Source organism: Cnephaeus nilssonii (assembly GCF_951640355.1).
Source record: "Cnephaeus nilssonii genome assembly, chromosome: X".
NCBI lineage: Eukaryota > Metazoa > Chordata > Mammalia > Chiroptera > Vespertilionidae > Cnephaeus > Cnephaeus nilssonii.
Window position 1 is genome coordinate 32,779,837 of NC_137071.1, and position 21,078 is coordinate 32,800,914.

General features: G+C 40.1%; 1 protein-coding gene across 1 annotated transcript in view; it reads left to right on the forward strand.

Annotated features, from left to right (window-relative positions):
- Positions 1 to 21,078, forward strand: part of BRWD3 (bromodomain and WD repeat domain containing 3) — a 178,121-nt gene that overhangs the window by 58,831 nt on the left and 98,212 nt on the right. Inside the window, exons 9-12 of the mRNA XM_079765731.1 lie at positions 13,902 to 14,002; positions 14,521 to 14,591; positions 15,898 to 15,998; positions 17,358 to 17,398. Of these exons, the coding sequence (XP_079621857.1) occupies positions 13,902 to 14,002; positions 14,521 to 14,591; positions 15,898 to 15,998; positions 17,358 to 17,398 (314 nt within the window). The remainder of the gene's footprint in view (positions 1 to 13,901; positions 14,003 to 14,520; positions 14,592 to 15,897; positions 15,999 to 17,357; positions 17,399 to 21,078) is intronic.

Below are 21,078 nucleotides of genomic sequence, written 5' to 3' on the forward strand. Positions count from 1 at the left end.
GCCACAGAGAGCAAGGTTTCCCAGGTAACAGAGTAAGCCAAGCTTTCCATAGCCATTGTAGGCCTAAGCCTCCACTCAAGCTACAAAGTTTCAATTATAGAAGGTAAACAAATTCAAACAAATGGCGGCAGAATGGAGCTTGAGAGAGCAGGCCAGGGTTGCCGGCGGCAACAGGGGAAGCAAAGCTTTCCGCACACCCTGGCCGGGCTCACCCGCTTAAGGCTACAAAGTTTCAATTGTAGAAGGTGAATTAACTGCCACAGAAATGGCTGCTGGAGCCCCAGGCTTGGCTCCGCTCCAGGGTACAAAGTTTCAATTGTAGAAAGAAAATAAATTCCAGATACCAGGGCCTCCGCTTGGGTTGCCGGGGGCGTGGCCAGCCAGCAAACCACCACAGGCCCCTCGCTCAGGCCGCCCCACACCCCAAGGGAACCCCCACCCTTATCTGTGACACCCTTCAGGGCAAACCAGCTGGCCCCCACCAGTGCACCAGGCCTCTATCCTATCTAATAAAATAGTAATATACAGATTGATCATCACTGCAACACACAATATAGCTGCCCCCATGTGGTCAAAGATCCTGCCCCCATGTGGACACAACATGGCCACCACAAGATGGCCAGCAGGAGAGGGCAGTTGGGAGGCACACGGCCTGCAAGGGAGGGCAGTTGTGAGGGACCAGGCCTGCAAGGGAGGGCAGTTGAGAGGGACCAGGCTTGCAAGGGAGGGCAGTTGGAGGTGATCAACCCTGCAGGAGAGGGCAGTTAGGGGTGACCAGGCTGGCAGAGGAGGGAAGTTGGGGGCAAACAGGCTGGCAGGGGAGCAGTTAAGCATCAACCAGGCTGGCAGCAGAGTGGTTAGGGAGTGATCAGGCTGGCAGGCAGAAGCAGTTAGGGGCAATCAGGAAGGCAGGCAGGCAAGCAGTTGGGAGCCAGCAGTCCTGTATTGTGAGAGGGATGTCCGACTGCCCGTTTAGGCCCGATCCTGGTGGGATCGGGCCTAAACGGGCAGTCGGACATCCCTCCAGGAGTCCCAGATTGGAGAGGGTACAGGCTGGGCTGAGGGACAACCCCCTGCCGTGCACGAATTTCGTGCACCGGGCTTCTAGTATACAATATTATATTAGTTTTAGGTATACCCTCCAGTGATTAGACATTATAACTCACCAAGTGATCATGCCAATATATGTCATACTCACCTGACACCATACATAGTTATTAAAATATTATTGACTATATTCCTTATGCTGTACTTTACATCCCCTTGACTATTCTGTAATACCAATTTATACTGCTTAATCCCTTCACCTTTTTCACCCATCCCTTCAACCCCCTCCCATCTGGAAACTGTCAAAATGTTCTCTGTATCAATGAGTCTCTTTCTGTTCCGCTTGTTTATTTTGTTTTTTAGATGCAATTATCCTATATAATAAAACCCTAATATGCAAACAGACCAAACTGCAGAACGACCGGTCGCTATGACATGCACTGACCACCAGGGGCAGATGCTCAATGCAGGAGCTGCCCCCGAGAGGGAGGCGACAGGTGGTGGCGATCGGGAGGCAGGGCTGGCCAGCAGGCAGCACCAGACCACCAGCCAAGACGGGTGCCAGTGGGGGCCCTCCAATAGCCCCGCCCGCCAGCTGCCCTGCAGAGGGAGGTGAACAGTGGAGGGGGGGCAGGTAGTGGGTGGCGCCAGACCGCCAGCTAAGGCGGGTGCCAACGGGGGCCCCCTGATCACCCCGCCTGCCGGTCGCCCCCACAGATTGGCCCTGATCGCTGGCCAGGCCTAGGGACCCTCCCCTATATATTGGGAACAGTCTCTTAGATTTAAAAATTAAAACCTGGCAAGGCTACTCTAACACTGAAAAAAACAGGATGATGCAGTGATGACATGCATGGACTCGGCTTGCACATTTTGTGGTCAGCCCTGATTTCTGACACTAATAACTGTGTGACAAAGCCAATTACTTAACTTCTCCCTGCTTCAGTTTTTCACCCATAGGATGGGGAAAATGATACTACTGCCTCAGAAGGATCGTGTTATGTACTACTTTTCATAATCAGGGCAAAAAAATGTAGCTGCCCATACAACCGCAAGGTGCCTTTCACCTGTATGAAAAGTATGGCTACTGGTGCATGCAACATTCCAGGTTGCGACAGTGATGTCCAACTGCCAGTTTAGGCCCGACATCCCCCAAGGGGTCCCAGATTATGAGAGAATGCAGGCTGAATTTCATGCACTGGGCCTCTAGTAGAGAGATATGTATTTACTGCCATTTCATTGTTCATATTTTTTAAATGCTTTAAAAAAAAACCCTCACCTGAGGATATTTATTCCATTGCTTTTTAGAGAGAGTGAAAAGGAGGGGGGGGGGACACAGAGAGAGAAAAATCAATGTGAGAGAGACACATCAATTGGTTTCCTCCTGTATACACCCCAACTGGGGCCAGGGATCAAGCCTGAAACCGAGGTACATGCCCTTGACTGGAACCTGGGACCCTTCAGTCTGAGGGCCAATGTTCTTATCCACCGAGCCAAACTGGCTAGGGCTATTATTGGCTGGGGCTATTGTTCATATTTTTGATCTTTTTATTTTCCTCTTAAACAAAGACCCTTTAACATTTCATGTAATATTTGTTTGGTGGTGATGAGCTTCTTTAGCTATTTCTTACCTGGGGAGCTCTTGATATGTCCTTCAATTCTAAAATGATAGCTTTATTGAGTAGAATAATTTGGTTGTAGGTCTTTGCTTTTCACTGCTTTGAATATCTCTTACCAATCTTTTCTTGTGCTGTGTCTAAGATTCTCTCCCTGTCTATAAACTTTTTCATTTTAATTATGATGTGTCTTGGTGTGGGCCTTTTTGGGTTTATCTTGTTTGAGACTCTCTGAGCTTCCTGGACTTGTATGTCTATTTGCTTCAATAGGTTAGGGAAGTTTTCTGTCATTATTCTTTCAAATAGGTTTTCATTTCATTGCTTTCTTTCTTCTTCAGGAAGCCCCATAATGTGAATGTTGGTATGCCTGAGGTTGTACCAGAGGCTCCTTATACTATCCTCATTTTTTAAAATTCATTTTTCTTTAATTTATTTTTAAATGGCCTCTGACAGAATCATTGATCGGCTGCCTCCTGCACGCCCCTATTGGGGATCAAGCCCGCAACCTGGGAATGTGCTCTGATGGGGAATCAAACTGTGACCTGGTTCATAGGTTGATGCTCAACCACTGAGCCATGCCAGCTGGGCTAATTGCATTTTTTTTTCTGTTCTGATTGTTTTTTGCTTTCTTATATTCCAAATTGCCAATTTGATCCTTAGCTTCATCTTCTCTACTGTTGATTCCCTGTCAATTTTTCTTCATTACAATTAGTTTATCCTTTATTTCTGGCTGGTTCTTTTTTTATGGTTTCCATGCCCTATTTTTATGCTGTTGAAATTCTCATTAAGTTCATCCACTCTTCTACTAAGTTCATTGAGCATTCTTAAACCAGTGTTTTGAACTCTGCATCTAGTAGATTGCTTGTCTTGTTCTTTTTCCAGAGTTTTGTTCTGTTCTTTTATTTGGGACATGTTTCTTTACCTCCTCATTTTGGCAGCCTTCCTGTGTTTGTTTCCATATATTAGGTAGAGCTGCTATGTCTCCCCAGCTTGGTAAAGGGGCTTTATATAGTAGGTCTTATAGGGTATAGTGGCACAGCCTCCCCATTCACCTGAGCTGGGTACTCCAGGTACAACTCCCCCCACCACCATTGCTGTTTGGGCTGTGTATACCCTCCTGCTGTAGTTAAGCCTTGATTGCTGTTGGCATGTCAATTGGAGGGATCTACCATGAGGGCGATTGGCTACAAGGAATGGCCACAACCAACTTGAAAGATTAATTGTCCAGGGTCCCACCCCATGGAGTAGGACTTACATCAGGAGTGTTCTCGTGCCCACTAAGTCTGCTTCTTGAGGTTGTCTCTTATGGAGGAGGTCGGGTGGTGCTTCGACTTGCTCTAAAACTGTCTATCTTGGTACACTGGCTCTCGGGATCCTGGCAGGTACAGGCCGAGGTCAGCTGCCAACTTTGCTCTATTCAGAGCTTCTCAACATGAGCTATAGATGGCTGCTACTGTGCTGGGCTTGTTGGTACCCAGGTGAGGCCAATCTGCGAACTAAGGCTGGCTTTTGCTTGTGGAGGGTCTGGGGTTATATAGGGAGAGGTATGGGGCATGCCAAGGCCAAATGCTACTTGTTTGAGAGAATTTTGGGAAGTCTGAATCTTGAACCAAGACAGTCCATTCTTATGGAAAACTAGAAACATCTTGAGTGGGCCCACAAGTTGGGTGGGGCGGGATATCAGGGAATCACCAGGGTGGAACAAAAAGTGATAGCCAGGTTGATGGAGACTCAGAAATGGTGCCCATCTGCAGGCTCTGTGGGGGGCTCAGAAAAGGAACAATGGCCTCTGCCAGCACTTCTGTCTGGGAGAAAGATGCCAGGGAGAAAGCTGTCCCCCTTCCGTAGCTCTGGTCCTACGGAATGATGCCAGACATTTTAGTTCCTCCTTGTATGTCCCTGGTGCCTTTTCAAGCTGCTGCTTGTGCCCCCAGCAGCCTTCCATTGCATTCAGCCACAATCCTTGTGGTTTTATTATTTGTTTTAACTTATTTTTTTATTTTCATTGAATTAATGGGTTGTTATCCTATATAATAAAGAGCTAACATGCTAATTAGACCTAAATGACCGTCCAGACGACCTTCTGGATGACCTTCCGGACAAAGCCAGGGCTTGCAAGGGCTGGCTGGGGCTGTGAGGGCTGAGTCCCTTGCACAAATTTCGTGCATTGGGCCTCTAGTTGGTTAATTAAATTATAGGTTTCAGGTATACAAGTCTATAATACATCATCTGTATATTGTATTGTGTGTTCACCACCCTAAGTCCAGTTTCTTTTCATCACCATTTATCTCCCCTTTACCCTCTTCTACCTCCCCCACTCCCCTTTCCCTCTGGTAAGCACAGTACTGTTGTCTTTGTCTATGTACAGTGATGGCGAACCTATGACACGCGTGTCAGAACTGACACGCGTAGCCATTTCTGATGACACGCAGCCGCTGAGGCGGCCGCATGCCGAGGATGAAACATTTGCGAAATAATGTTTTTTCCTCAAAGTGACACACTACCCGAGTTATGCTCAGTTTTTTGGCGAAGTTTGACACACCAAGCTCAAAAGGTTGCCCATCACTGGTCTATGAGTTTATTTTTCAGCTAGAAGTTATGGGGATTTCTCTCCCTGGCACTGGAACTCTGAACTGGAGTACCTGGTGTGTGGCTGGAATCCTTCCTCCTCAGGGAGACCTCTGCAGCCAAGACATCCCTCTTTTTTTTTTCCTTTTTTTTTATTGAGGTATTATATGCCTTTTTTTTCATTGAGGTATTATATGTGTACATATCTTACCATTGCCCCCCCAACCCACACCCATACATGCCCTCACCCCCCAGAGTTTTGCGTCCATTAGTTACGCTTATATGCATGCATACAAGTCCATCGTTTGATTTCTTATCTCCCCCACCTCTCCCTAACCTTCCCCCTGTAATTTGACAGTCTGTGTGATGCTTTACTGTCTGTATCTATCTTTTTGTTCATCAGTTTATAATGTTCTTTATTATCCATAAATGAGTGAGATCATGTCGTATTTTTCTTTCATTGACTCGCTTATTTCACTTAGCATAATGTTCTCCAATTGTATCCAGGTTGCTGCAAATGATGAGAATTCCTTCTTTTTATGGCAGCATAGTATTCCATTGTGTCCGTGGTCGGCAAACTGCGGCTCGCAAGCCACATGCGGCTCTTTGGCCCCTTGAGTGTGGCTCTTCCACAGAATACCACGGCCTGGGCGAGTCTATTTTGAAGAAGTGGCATTAGAAGAAGTTTAAGTTTAAAAAATTTGGCTCTCAAAAGAAATTTCAATCGTTGTACTGTTGATATTTGGCTCTGTTGACTAATGAGTTTGCCGACCACTGCATTGTGTAGATGTACCACAGTTTTCTGATCCAGTCATCTGCTGACGGGCACCTAGGCTGTTTCCAAATCTTAGCTATTGTAAATTGTGCTGCTATGAACATAGGGGTGCATATATCCTTTCTGATTGGTATTTCTAGTTTCTTTGGATATATTCCCAGGAGTGGGATTACTGGGTCAAATGGGAGTTCCATTTTCAGTTTTTTGAGGAAACTCCATACTGTTCTCCACAGTGACTGCACCAGTCTGCATTCCCACCAGCAGTGCACTAGGGTTCCTTTTTCTCCGCATCCTTGCCAACACTTGTCGTTTGTTGATTTGTTGATGATAGCCATTCTGACAGGTGTGAGATGGTACCGCATTGTTGTTTTGATTTGCATCTCTCGGGTAATAAGTGACTTTGAGCATGTTTTCATATGTCTCTTGGCCTTCCTTCTGTCTTCTTTTGAAAAGATTCTGTTTAGGTCCGTTGCCCATTTTTTTATTGGATCATTTATCTTCCTTTTATTAAGTTGTATAAGCTGCCTGTAGATGTTGGAGATTAAACCTTTATCAGTGATAGCATTTGCAAATATGTTCTCCCATAGAGTGGGCTTTCTTGTTGTTTTGTTGATGGTTTCTTTTGCTGTAAAAAAGCTTTTTATTTTGATGTAGTCCCATTTGTTTATTTTCTCTTTAGCTTCCATTGCCCTAGGGGCAGTGTCAGTGAAGAAGTTCTTTTGGCATATGTCTGAGATTTTGTTGCCTGTGGATTCCTCTAGTATTTTTATGGTTTCCCGTCTTATGTTTAAGTCCTGTATCCATTTTGAGTTTATTTTTGTGTATGTTGTAAATTGGTGATGTAGTTTCATTTTTTTGCATGTATCTGTCCAATTGTCCCAACACCATTTATTGAAGAGACTGTCTTGACTCCATTGTATGTTCATGCCTCCTTTGTCAAATATTAATTGAGCATAGTGGTTTGGGTCGATATCTGGATTCTCTATTCTATTCCATTGATCTATATGTCTGTTCTTGTGCCACTACCAGACTGGTTTGAGAACAGTGGCTTTGTAATACAGCTTGAGGTCTGGTATTGAGATTCCTCCTACTTTATTCTTCTTTCTCAGGATTACTGTGGCTATTCGGGGTCTTTTTTTATTCCAGATGAATTTTTGGAGAGTTCTTTCTAGGTCTGTGAAATATGCTGTTTGTATTTTGATGGCGAGTGCATTGAAGCTGTAGATTGCTTTGGGTAGTATGGACATTTTAATGATGTTGATTCTACCAATCCATGAACATGGTATATTCTTCCATCTGTTTACGTCTTCCTCTATCTCTTTTTTCAGTGTTGTGTAGTTTTCCGCGTATAGGTCTTTTACCTCCTTAGTTAAGTTTATTCCTAGGTATCTTAATTTTTTTGGTGCGATGGTAAATGGGATTGCTTTTTTAGTCTCTCTTTCTGTAAGTTCACTATTGGTGTATAGAAAGGCCATAGATTTCTTGGCATTAATTTTGTATCCTGCTACATTGCCAAATTCATTTATTATGTCTATTAGTTTTTTGATGGAATCTTTTGGGTTTTTTATGTACAATATCATGTCATATGCAAATAAGGATAGCTACACTTTTTCTTTTCCAATTTGGATGCCTCTTATTTCTTCTTCTTGTCTAATTGCAATAGCTAATACTTCCAGTACTGTGTGAAACAGGAGTGGTGAGAGTGGGCATCCCTGTCTTGTTCCTGTTCTTAGGGGAAATGGTTTTAGTTTTTGCCCATTGAGTATGATGTTTGCTGTGGGTTTATCATATATAGCTTTTATTATGTTGAGGTATGAGCCTTCTATTCCCACCTTGTTGAGAGTTTTTATCAAGAAAGGGTGTTGGATTTTGTCAAATGCATTTTCTGCATCGATTGATATGACTATGTGGTTTTTATCTCTCAATTTTTTTATGTGATGTATCACGTTTATTGATTTGCGGATATTGTACCATCCTTGCATTCCTGGGATAAATCCTACTTGGTCATGGTGTATGATCTTTCTGATGTACTGCTGGAGCCGATTTGCTAGAATTTTGTTGAGGATTTTGGCATCTATGTTCATGAGGGATATTGGTTTGTAATTTTCTTTCATTGTATTGTCTTTATCTGGTTTTGGTATTAGGGTGATGCTGACTTCATAGAAGGAGCCTGGAAGTGTTCCTTCCTCTTGAATTTTTTGGAATAGTCTGAGGAGGATAGGTTTTAGTTCTTCCTTGAATTTTTGGTAAAACTCTCCTGTGAAGCCGTCTGGCCCTGGGCTTTTGTTTGCCAGAAGCTTTTTGATGACTGCTTCAATTTCTTCCATAGTTACTGGCCTGTTGAGCTGTGTAGATTCTTCCTGATTGAGTTTTGGAAGGTTGTATTTTTTAGGAATATGTCCATTTCCTCCAGGTTGTCCAGTTTGTTGGAATAGAGTTGTTCGTAGTATTTTGTAAGAATCCTTTGTATTTCGTCGGGGTCTGTTGTTATTTCACCTCTTTCATTTCTGATTTTGTTTATTTGGGTCCTCTCTCTCTGCTTCTTGGTGAGCCTGGCTAGAGGTTCATCAATCTTGTTTATCCTTTCAAAGAACCAGCTCTTGGTTTTGTTGATCTTTTGTATTGTTTCTTTGGTCTCTATGTTGTTTATCTCTGCTCTGATCTTTATTATTTACTTCCTTCTGCTTACACTGGGCTTTTCTTGTTGCTCTCTCTCTAACTCTTTGAGTTGTTGGGTTAGGTAATTTATTACCATTGTTTCTTGCTTTTTGCAGTAGGCTTGTAGAGCTATGAACTTCCCTCTCAGGACTGCTTTCGCTGTGTCCCATAGATTTTGGATTGTTGTGTTTTCATTGTCATTTGTTGCCATGATGTTTTTTATTTCTTCCTTGATGTCTTTGGTAACCCAGTCATTGTTTAATAGCATGCTGCTTAGTCTCCATGTGTTTGATTTCTTTGGGTTGTTTTTATTGTAGTTGATTTCCAGTTTTATGCCACTGTGATCTGAGATGATACTTGATATGATTTCTATCTTCCTGAATTTGAAGAGACTTTGCCTATGTCCTAACATATGGTCTATCTTTGAAAATGACCCATGTGCACTTGAGAAAAATGTATATTCTGTGGCTTTGGGGTGAAATGTTCTGAAGATGTCGATTAATTCCATCTGGTCTAGTGAGTCATTTAGGATTGATGTTTCTTTGCTGATTTTTTGTTTAGAGGATTTGTCCAATGGTGATAGTGGGGTATTGAAGTCTCCTGCTATGATTGTATTGCTGTCAATCTCTCCTTTGATATCTTCCAGGAGATTTTTTTATGTATTTGGGTGCTCCTGTATTGGGTGCATATATGTTTACCAGAGTCATTTCTTCTTGTTGGATTGCTCCCTTTAGTATTATGAAGTGGCCTTCATTATCTCTTGTGATGTCCTTCACTTTGAGATTTAATTTGTCAGATATAAGTATTGCTACCCCAGCTTTTTTTTCATTTCCATTCACCTGGAAAACCTTTTTCGATCCCTTTACTCTCAGTCTGTATGCGTCCTTTTTTCTGAGGTGAGTTTCCTGTAGACAGCAGATATATGGGTTTTGTTTTCTTATCCAATCTGTTACCCTGTGTCTTTTGATTGGGGCATTTAATCTATTTACATTTAAAGTTATTATTGATAGGTACTTATTTGTCACCATTTTTATTCTATACCCCTGCTTTCCTTCTTTGCTTCCTATTTATTTATTTTTATTATTATTTTTTTTATTACAGCAGACCCTTTAGCATTTCTTGCATTGCTGGTTTGGTGGTGATAAACTCCCTTAGTCCTTTTTTGTCTGTGAAACTCCTGATTTCACCTTCAATTTTGATTGAGAGCCTTGCTGGGTACAGTATTCTTGGATTGAGACCCTTCCTTTGCATGACTTTGTATATTTCATTCCATTCCCTTCTGGCCTGATGAGTTTCTGTTGAGAAATCAGTCTTTAGTCTGAGGGGGTTCCTTTGTATATAACTGTCTGTCTCTCTCTGGCCGTTTTTAAGATTCTTACTTTGTCGTTGGTGTTTGCCAATTTAATTATAATGTGCCTTGGTGTCGGTCTTTTGGGGTTCATTTTGCTTGGAACTCTGTGAGCTTCTTGGATTTGTGTGGGTTTTTTCTTCCCTATGTCAGGGAAGTTTTCTGTTATTATTTCTTCAAACAGGTTTTCTATTCCTTGCTCAGTTTCCATTCCTTCTGGTACCCCTATTATGCTGATGTTGTTTTGTTTTGTGTTGTCCCGAAGTTCCCTTAGGCTCTTCTCATGCTTTCTAATTTTTGTTTCTAGGAGCTGTTGTACTTGGGTATTTTTTCCCATCTTGTCTTCTAGCTCACTTATGCGGTCCTCTGCTTCTTCTAGTCTACTCTTGATGCTTTCTATTGAGTTCTTTACAGCAGCGAAAGACATCCCTCTTGATTTTTATCTGCCACATATGGTGTGGGACCATCCCTATCTTCATCTTTACCCCTCCTACCAGTTTAGATATGGCTTCTTCTTTATGTCTTTAGTTGTAGGACTTCCTTTCAGATAGATTTCTGGCAGTTCTGAATGATAGTTGTTCTGTAGTTTACTTGTAATTAATTTTGATGTGGTTGTGTGAGAATGCGAGTATCGCATTTAACTATGCCGCCATCTTGACCAGAAGCACAAAGCCAAAGTGTGTGTGTGTGTGTGTGTGTGTGTGTGTGTGTGTGTGTATGTGTGTGTATGATTGATTTCAGAGTAGGGAGAGGGGGAGAGAGAGAGAGAGAGAGAGAGAGAGAAAGAGAGAGAGGAAGAGAAAGAGAGAGAAACATCAATGATGAGAGTGTATCACTGATCGCCTGCCTGCCTCCTACAGGCCCTCTACTGGGGATCAAGCCTGAAACCTGGGCATGTACCCTGACCCGGAATCGAACCGTGACCTTCTGGTTCATAGGTTGATGTTCAATCACTTAGCCATGCCAGCTGGGCAAAGCCAAAGTCTTTATAGTGACCATCAACTCCTTACTTACATTCTCAGCTCCTTGCTGTTTGACCTACTTCACCTCTTTCTGCTTGTTTCCTCTTCTCATTTTCCTTTATCTGCTGCCCTCTCTGCTTTTTTTTTTTTCCTCACCAGAGGATATTTTTCCATTGATTTTTAGAGAGAGTAGAAGAGGGAGAGAAAGACAGAGAAATATCGATGTGTTCACATCGATTTGGCTGCCCCCTGCACATGCCCGGACCAAGGCCTGGGCCGGAGAGGAGACTGCACCCAAGGTATGTACCCTGGACCGGAATCAAACCTGGGACCCTTTGTCCTTAGGCCGATGCTTTATCCACTGAGCCAAACCAGCTAGGGCTCCTCTCTGCTTTGTAGACTTCTCTAGGTACACTCCTGCCTTTGCTTTTGCTCTTTCATGGCTCTGGAATAGTCTTGAATATTCACATGGCTTGTTTCTTCAATATGTAAGCTCTTTGTGCAAATGTCACTTTGTCAGGGAGATCTTCTCTGACCACCTTACTACTCTGAAATTTTAAATTGTCATCCCCCCACCAACATTGTGTATCTCCCCATAGTTTCATTTTTGTCCATACTAATGATCAACATTTAGCATGCATTCTATATGCTTTATTCTTTTCTAATTGTCTCTATTAACATTATGCTGTATTATCTTTCCAGTTTCTTTTTCTAAAAAATTTAAATACCTAAAATGGTTGTTTCTAGGTGATGGGATTATAATTAGCTTTTATTCTGTTTTTCTATATTTCCTAAATTTTCATCATTACTATGCATTTGTATTCAGAAACACACATATAAGTGTTTTGTTTGTATAATCTCTAACATGATTTCTCATTTAAAAACAATTCAGTTAAGGTACATTGATGGGCTATATCACCCTTTGTGTTTGATGAAGCAGTTTAAATATAATGGGAATAATAAAGTTTTTAGTGTTTCTTGAAACTTAATAAAATTATACTATTTCATACTTAATTGTCTCTTTCCTATATATCAGAGATCAGCAAATTTTTTGGCAGTTAATAAATATTTTAGGCTTTGCAGGGCATATTATCTCTGTTGCAACTAAACTGTTGTTGGGGTGCAAAAACAGCCATAGATACTGTAAGTTGATGTATTCCAATAAAACTTTATTTACAGAAACAGACATCAATTTTGATTTGGTGTGTGGGCTGTAATTTGTAGACTCCCGTTAAACACTGTGGATTAAGCTTTCTAATAGAAGCTTCTCTATCTCAGAAGTGAAGATATAAACATGCTACTTCAGTATTGGTTTCGTTTACGGTGCATCAACTGTTAATGGATAATATTAATTGATAATTTTTATTTGGTTTAAACTCTAGTCATTTGAAGTTCTATGCTTCCAAAAAAGAAAATTAAAGAAATGATTTCTAATATCTATAATGATCATTTTCTTTTTATTTGAATTCAGGATTTATTTAATCTCTATGCATCTTGATCCTTAGTCGTCATTTCAGTGAAAGGTGTATATCTCCGTTTGGGATTTTAAAAACTCACAGGCATTCTAGAGACTGTGGTTTGATTTATAACTTTTTTCCTGTGTTCCAGGCATCATGAAACCAGTGGCTCTTCTCTTTGTGATTTTTTTTTTTGAGGACATGTAAAATACTGAGAATTAGAGCTTGAGAATTCTACATGATAAATTGTCCGCCTAGGGTAGAAGTCATACTTTATTTATTTATTTTTAAATATATTTTATTGATTTTTCACAGAGAGGAAGGGAGAGGGATAGAGAGCTAGAAACATCGATGAGAGAGAGACATCGACCAGCTGCCTCCTGCACACCCCCCACCGGCGGATGTGCCCGCAACCAATGTACATGCCCTTGACCGGAATTGAACCTGGGACCTTCCAGTCCGCAGACCGACGCTCCATCCACCGAGCCAAACCGGTTTCAGCAGAAGTCATACTTTAAATAGGCAACTTAAATATATTGTTTAATCTATTTTTCCCACAGTGATATGAACACAAATTTCATCTAGTTTACATTATCCATAAAAAGAAATTGAAATGATTTAAATTTAAAAAGGACTAAATTGACATTGTACTTCATTGAAGTAAATGTTTAAACAAACTATTAAAACTCAAATACTTGGATGTTAGCTACCTAATCATTGATTATAGATTTACTTCTGATGTCCTATTCATATGGAACTAAAAGTTTCATAATTATTGCTCTATAAGCGTATATTTAGCAGATTTGTAATGGTTTAACTAGTAATGACTTTGAGTTATTTTTTCTCCAATGATAGTATTGAAGTAGCCCTGACTGGGTGACTCAGTTTGTTGGAGCATCATCCCATACACCATAAGGTTGCTGTTTCGATTCCTTGTCAGGGCACATACCAAGGTTGCAGTTTCAATTCCAGGTTGAGGAATGGGTGGGAGGCAACTGATCAGTGTTTCTCTCTCACATCAATGTTTTTTTTTTTCTCTCTCTCTCTCTCCCCCTAACACACACACCTTGTCTCTCTCTCCCGCCCTTCCCTTTCCCTCTCTCTCCTCCTCTCTCCCTCTTTCCCCCTTCTTCGCTAAAATCAGTTTAACAAAAATTATATCTTTGGGTGAGAATTTAAAAAAAGTATTGAAGTAATAAACTTAGTGATGTTGAATAATTTTAAAATAATTATTTTTAGATCTAAAATTATTTATCCTAAATTCAATGACTGATTTTTTTCTTCAGTATTTTTTTTTGCGTTTTTGTAAGGTATTCATTCATGTATGATATTTAAATAATTTATTGAAACTGAAATTCTTGTGAAATTATTTAAAGTAACTTGTTAAAGTGGTTATAATTTTAGAACATACTGTGTTTAAAAGAAAGTTTGAACATGAAAGCTTTTTAATTGAATTAGAATTTGTTTTTTTAGTTTTGTCCATCAACTAAAGGCACAACTAGATACCTCACTTCTACTGGTGCTGATGGAACAATCTGTTTCTGGCAATGGCATGTAAAAACAATGAAATTTAGGTAAGTTTACATTTGGGTTACAAATTTGGTAAAAAGTCAAGTGCTTTCATTTTTCTTTATTATCTTGAAAGATTCTTAGTAGTCCATGCATTTAAGTATATAAATATATGCGTGCATGTGTGTGTATACACATTCATACATACTTCAGGTGGATGTTAGAGATTTTAGAATAAAATTTTTATGAATTAAATGTTGAGGAGACTAATTTATACATAAAATTTTTGTAATGACTATTTCATTTCTTATTCTGGTAAGAAGAGTTTGAAATTGTAATGGTAATAGTAAGTAATACGGTAATATATTTGTAAAGCTATAATAGTAATACTGGAATCATAAAGTGTATTTATAAGGTTAAATGCATTTTTAACCTGAATGACTAGACTAGTACTTATCGACTACTTCTATTTTGTGGTTTCAATAATATTAATGCTAAATCTGTCAGTATCCAATGTGCTAAGATTCTTGCACATTAAATGAACATGATGAAAAATAAAAAAAACATCTTTCTTTTGTCTTAGAGATCGCCCAGTTAAATTTACTGAGAGATCCAGACCTGGAGTTCAGATATCTTGCTCATCTTTCAGTTCTGGTATGAAAATTGAATGTTTTAAGTACCCAAAATATTAAATGATTCAGTTATGAAAGCTATATTTTTCAATTTTGTTTAGAAAACATGCATGTGTTTGAGTGTTAATATAATCACGCCAAAATGTGAACCATATTTTTTAATAGGTGGACCCTTTTGGACTCTTAACATGTGATACCTTTGGAGTTTTTTTTTTCTTATTTGTAAGTGATATGTTTTTATATAATGCAGAACTTAGTTGGGAAAAACAAACGCTTTCTACCCCCAATTCCACACTAAAATCCTGCCCAGACTTTTCAGAAAACATATACTGTAGCTCCATATAAAAAACACTTTTACAGTCTATAGACAGTGCTTATCTACTGCCAAGAATTGTAAGCTAGTTAACCTTTTTCTCATTGTGATAAAATATTATATTGTATACATGACCACCATCATCTATCTCCAGAATTTTTTCATCATCTGAAAATTGTTTGAGTTTTTGCACTTGACACCACTGTGGCCACTATACTATAAAGAGAATTGTAGATACTATAGGTTATTTAATGAATAATTTTATGTTTACGTTAAATATAAAGAATTCCTTGAGGCTGTGACCTTTTATGTTTATGATCCAAAGTCCTTTATTTAGTGTAAAGTTGGTGGATTTTTTAAAAATATGTTCTGCCCTAGCTGGTTTGGTTCAGTGGATAGAGCATTGCCCTAGGGACTGAAGGAACGGTTCCTAGTTTGATTCTGGTCAAGTGCATATGCCCGGGTTTAGGGCTCTATCCCCACTAGGAGGCAACTGATCAATGATTCTCTCTCATTATTGATGTTTCTACCTCTCTCTCCCCCTTCCTCTCTGAAATTAATAAAAATATATTTAAAATAAATATGTTCTTATTGATTTCAGAGAGAGGAAGGGAGAGGGAGAGAGAGATAGAAACATCAATGATCAGAATAATTGATAGGCTGCCTCCTGCACACCACGTAGTGGGGTTCGAGCTTGCAACCCATGCATGTGCCATGAGCAGGAATCGAACCGTGACCTCCTGGTTCATAGGTCGATGCTCAACTGCTGAGCCACACCGGCTGGGCAAGTTGGTAGATTTTTTATTGGGTTAATGGTATAGTTGTATTTTAAATATTTCTCTGTTTTTTGAATTTTACTTATTTTTCTCTGAAACGTTACTATATCTGTAACCATTAGGAGATAACCTTATGTTTCTTGAAGCCATTTCATTAATGTAATTTAACATATAACTAAGAAAGCAATCAGAGGGTTTTTTAAATTCTTTGGTACAATGTTTGTTTTTTAATCCTCCAGGTGGTATGTTCATTACAACAGGTAGTACTGACCATGTGATCAGAATATATTATTTGGGTTCTGAGATTCCTGAGAAAATTGCTGAGTTAGAGTCACATACGGTAAGAAAACAATGAAAAACTATGTTGCTTTTTTAGCAACCCTAGAAAGTTGGTTTTATTTCTTTTCTGGTCTATACTCTAATTTAATATAGATTGGTACTTAAATCTATATGGTAAGATGTCCCTTCAGTAATGAAGATCAATGTGAAAGTTTGGATTTAGTATGGTTATAATATTTAATATAATTTCTATTTGACTATAAGAAAAAAGAAAAAAATATATATTGCAGTGATAATTTATGAAAACCCTCATTTCACCTGCTGTATTTTATTAACTATAAGCTGTTTGTTACTTTAATGTCTGCATACTTACTAATAGACATTAAATATTACTTAGAAAAAAAACACTTTTTAGTGATTTTAGCTTCTTGATTGTTTTCCAAATGCTAGAAGGAGGTAGTAAATGAATCGGGGTGAGGGGGAGAGAAGAAGAAAAATTATTTTTGCAGGGACCCAGCTCAGAAAAAAAGTTAGAAAACGTAAAACATTCCCTGTTGAAATTAGTGGTGGCTGTTAGTCATTGGAAAAAAAGATGTCTTTTCAAAACATTTAAGATTAATTATTGCAGCTGGTAGTGATAATCCAGAATCTGTCAGATAAATACTACAGTGAAGTCATGGAACAGTGTGAATCACAGATACCTCTGAACATAGAATGTCAATTTAATAATTTTTAAAAATAAAAAATAATGAAATACAAAGGTATTTACTATCTGAACTTTTTAACAATTAAGTTCAAATGAATGTTTTTTGAAAATGTGTACAATATTTGAGGTTACATTTTAGCTTTATCATCAAGGAATAAAGAGACGGAAAACAAATGGTTTGGTTTATACTTTAATCTTCTCATCTCAATACACATTATATTCAAAGAAGATTCAAATAGCAATATCTAAACTATAATACCTAAAGACTGTCAGGTGACTGACTCCATTGTAAAATAATTAAATAAACTGTGTGAGAAACAGGAAATGACTGATATGTTTTCTGAAACTTAAGAAAGAGTTAAGTGGGAAATTTCATTCAACTACTATTATATTAGTTATTTTAAGGTGGTATTTTCAATTAGTGTGCTGTTTTATTATGGGGGCATAATAAACTTAATACCTAGTCAGAACTCTCTGTCTCTTGAAATTATTGTTTAGAAACATGGTTGCATATGTCTGGTTTGTCTCAAATTACTACTCCGTAGTTAATGCATTGTTTCAGCCTTTTAAATAAAATTTGAGTTCTTTAAGAAAATTATAGCATTAAAAAATCTACTCCATGATGCTTTTGATTGTGAATTTGAAGGGAAAATAGTTTTATTCATGTTATAAATAAATTAGTTCTAATAGAAATTTGTTTTTTTTATGTCTTAGGACAAAGTTGTTGCTGTTCAATTCTGTAACAATGGAGACAGGTAACTACCTTTGTAAACAGTTGTTTGATATATTTTGTCTCCATTCACTCAGAATTAGCTACTTCAACTCCTTATTTCTGTACTTTATTTCTGACCACTTAGGCTGAAAGACTTTGTTTATCTCTGCTGACATCCTTATCCCATCTCTTCTAAACTCCTATTCAAGTAGTCATCATAGGCTATCAGTGCTTTCTTTCAGAATTATTTCTTTTTGTTTATTTCTCTTTTTCCATTTCTGTTTTCCCCTGCCTTAGTCAGGATTTCATTATTTAACCTTTGACCATCGGTTTTCTTCTCCCTTCTAAATACATCCTGTCCATTTCTGCCAGATCAGCATTTCTGTTCTCAGAAAATTTTAGTGTTACTTCTTGGTCTATAAAATAGAGTTCAGTGTCTTAGCCTGGCATTCATAACTCTCTACAACTGTACTTAGACCTACATTCTTAATTCATCTCCTATCCTATCTAGTAAAGAGCGAATATACCAAGGGTCCTCAAACTTTTTAAACAGCGGGGCAGTTTACTGTCCCTCAGACCATTGGAGGGCTGGACTATAGTTTAAAAAAAACTATGAACAAATTCCTATGCACACTGCACATATCTTATTTTGAAGTAAAAAAACAAAACAGCAAAAATACCCGCATGTGGCCCGCGGGCCGTAGTTTGAGGACGCCTGGAATATACTAATTGACCCTCATGCTGTCGCAAAGATGGCGGCACCCACAGCCAATAATGAGGGAATATGCTAATTGACTGCCACGCCCTCAAAGATGGCGGCGCCTACAGCCAATAAGAAGGGAATATGCTAATTGAATGCCACACCCTCAAAAATGGCGGCACCCACAGCCACAAGATGGCGGCGACCAGTCCCCTCAGCTCTGCCAGAGCAGCAGGTACATGGCAAGCCTCCGGAGTCTCCCAGCCGCCCAGGGCCGCCCGAGGCTCAGGTAACCAGGGCCGGCTGAGGCTTACGCTGCCGGCAGTGGCAGCAGCAGAGGTGTGGTGGGGCATTGCCTTCTCCTGATTGCTGGGTCGCCTCCTGCCCCTGAGGGCTCCCAGATTGTGAGAGAGGGTAGGCCAGGCTGAGGGAACTCCCCTTCAGTGCATGAATTTAAATGCACGGAACTCTAATTCTCATATAAGTTCTTAAATCCATCTAATTAATTTAATTATTGTTCTTATTATATCCCACATATATTTTATCATCCATTGCTTCTTTATACTTTACCTCACACCATTCTTACCCAGAAATATCATTTGCCTCCACTTCACTTCTCTTTCCCTCCTACATTCATCATCTCCCTTCCACTCTCCTTACCTCTTTTTTCCCTCTCTCTCCTGTTTCTTCTTCTTTAAGTTTTGTTTCCCTTTTAAAATTCATGCCCTACCTGAAACCTTTCCTGACTTCTCCAGATTTTAACTCCCTCGTGTCCTGCCGAATATCTGTATCACTAATTTTATCTACTATTCATATGATACATATTTTCTATGCCTTAAAACTCAGAAATTATGTACAGGTATTCGTGTACCCTCTCAAATGCCTGATCCTGTAAAGGTGATAATCTTCCCTGGACTAAAAATTGACTGACAATAGGTTAAAAAATGTAACTACTTAACATAACTTGTATCCCTATATTTCTCTAAGGACATTTTGTGGATTACCATGTTTTATTTTTAACTGTTTTTGGACAGTAGGTGATTATTATTATCTTCATCATTGTTAAATGCAAGAGTAAATAATGATGGTCTACAAAGAATGACACCTATACAGTATCAGCAATGAAAAAAAAACATTCAAATGATTTTTAAGTTTGGTTTAGTGCACTATGTTTAGTTATACACTTGAAGAATTGTTTTGTTATGACTTTTTCATGCTAAAAGAATCTGAATTTTTAAATTCCTTGCCTTTTTTCTTAAAGGAGAAACTCTCTTTTTTTAAAAATTTCTTTATTGATTAAGGTATTACATATGTGTCTTCATCTCCCCCATTGACTACCCCCCACCTCCCCACTCATGCCCTCACCCCCCTGTTGTCTGTGTCCATAGGTTAGGCTTATATGCATGCATACAAGTCCTTTGATTGATTTCTCCCCCATACCTCCACCCTCCCTTACCTTCCCTCTGAGGTTTGAGCATCTGATCAATGCTTCTCTGAATCTAGATCTGTTTTTGTTCATCGGTTTATGTTGTTCATTATACTCTATAAATGAGCGAGATCATGTGCTATTTATCTTTCTCTGACTGGCTTATTTCACTTAGCATAATGCTCTCCAGTTCCATCCATGATGTTGCAAATAGTAAGAATTCCTTCTTTTTTACCGCAGCATAGTATTCCATTGTGTAGATGTAACACAGTTTTTTAATCCACTCATCTGCTGTTGGGCACTTAGGCTGTTTCCAAATATTACTTACTAGAAGCCCGGTGCATGAAATTCGTGCACGGCGGGGGGTTGTCCCTCAGCCCAGCCTGTACCCTCTCCAATCTGGGACTCCTGGAGGGATGTCCGACTGCCCGTTTAGGCCCGATTGGGCCTAAACGGGCAGTCGGACATCCCTCTCACAATCCAGGACTGCTGGATCCCAACTGCTTGCCTGTCTGCCTTCCTGATTGCCCCTAACTGCTTCTGCCTGCCAGCCTGATCACCCCCTAACCACTCCGCTGCCAGTCTGGTTGATGCTTAACTGCTCCCCTGCCAGCCTGTTTGACCCAACTTCCCTCCTCTGCCAGCCTGGTCACCCCTAACTGCCCTCTCCTGCAGGGTTGATCACCTCCAACTGCCCTCCCTTGCAAGCCCGGTTCCTCTCAACTGCCCTCCCTTGCAGGCCTGGTCCCTCACAACTGCCCTCCCTTGCAGGCCGGGTGCCTCCCAACTGCCCTCTCCTGCTGGCCATCTTGTGGTGGCCATCTTGTGTCCACATGGGGGCAGGATCTTTGACCACATGGGGGCAGCTATATTGTGTGTTGCAGTGATGATCAATCTGCATAGTACTCTTTTATTAGATAGGATAGAGGCCTGGTACAGGGGTGGGGGCCAGCTGGTTTGCCCTGAAGGGTGTCACAGATAAGGGTGGGGGTTCCCTTGGGGTGTGGGGCCACGCCCCCTGGCAACCCAAGAGGAGGCCCTGGTATGTGGAATTTATTTTCCTTCTACAATTGAAACTTTGTAGCCTGGGGCGGCAGCCATTTCTGGGGCAGTTAATTCACCTTCTACAATTGAAACTTTATAGCCTTAAGCGGGTGAGCCCGGCCAGGATGTGCGGAAAGCTTTGCTTCCCCTGTTGCCGCCAGCAACCCTGGCCTGCTCTCTCAAGCTCCATTCTGCTGCCATTTGTTTGAATTTGTTTACCTTCTATAATTTAAACTTTGTAGCTTGAGTGGAGGCTTAGGCCTGCAACGGCTGGCAGAAAGCTTGGCTTCCTCTGTTACATAGGAAACCTTGCTCTCTGTGGCTGTAGCCATCTTGGATTGGGGTTAATTTGCATACTCGCCCTGATTGGCTGGTGGGCGTGACTTGGCTAGTGGGCGTGGCTGATGTAGCAGAGTGATGGTTAATTTGCATATTACCATTTTATTAGAGAGGGTGGTGAATTGTGCTACTATGAACATAGGAGTGTATATATCCTTTTTGATTGATGTTTCTAGTTTCTTGGGATATATTCCTAGAAGGGGGATCACTGGGT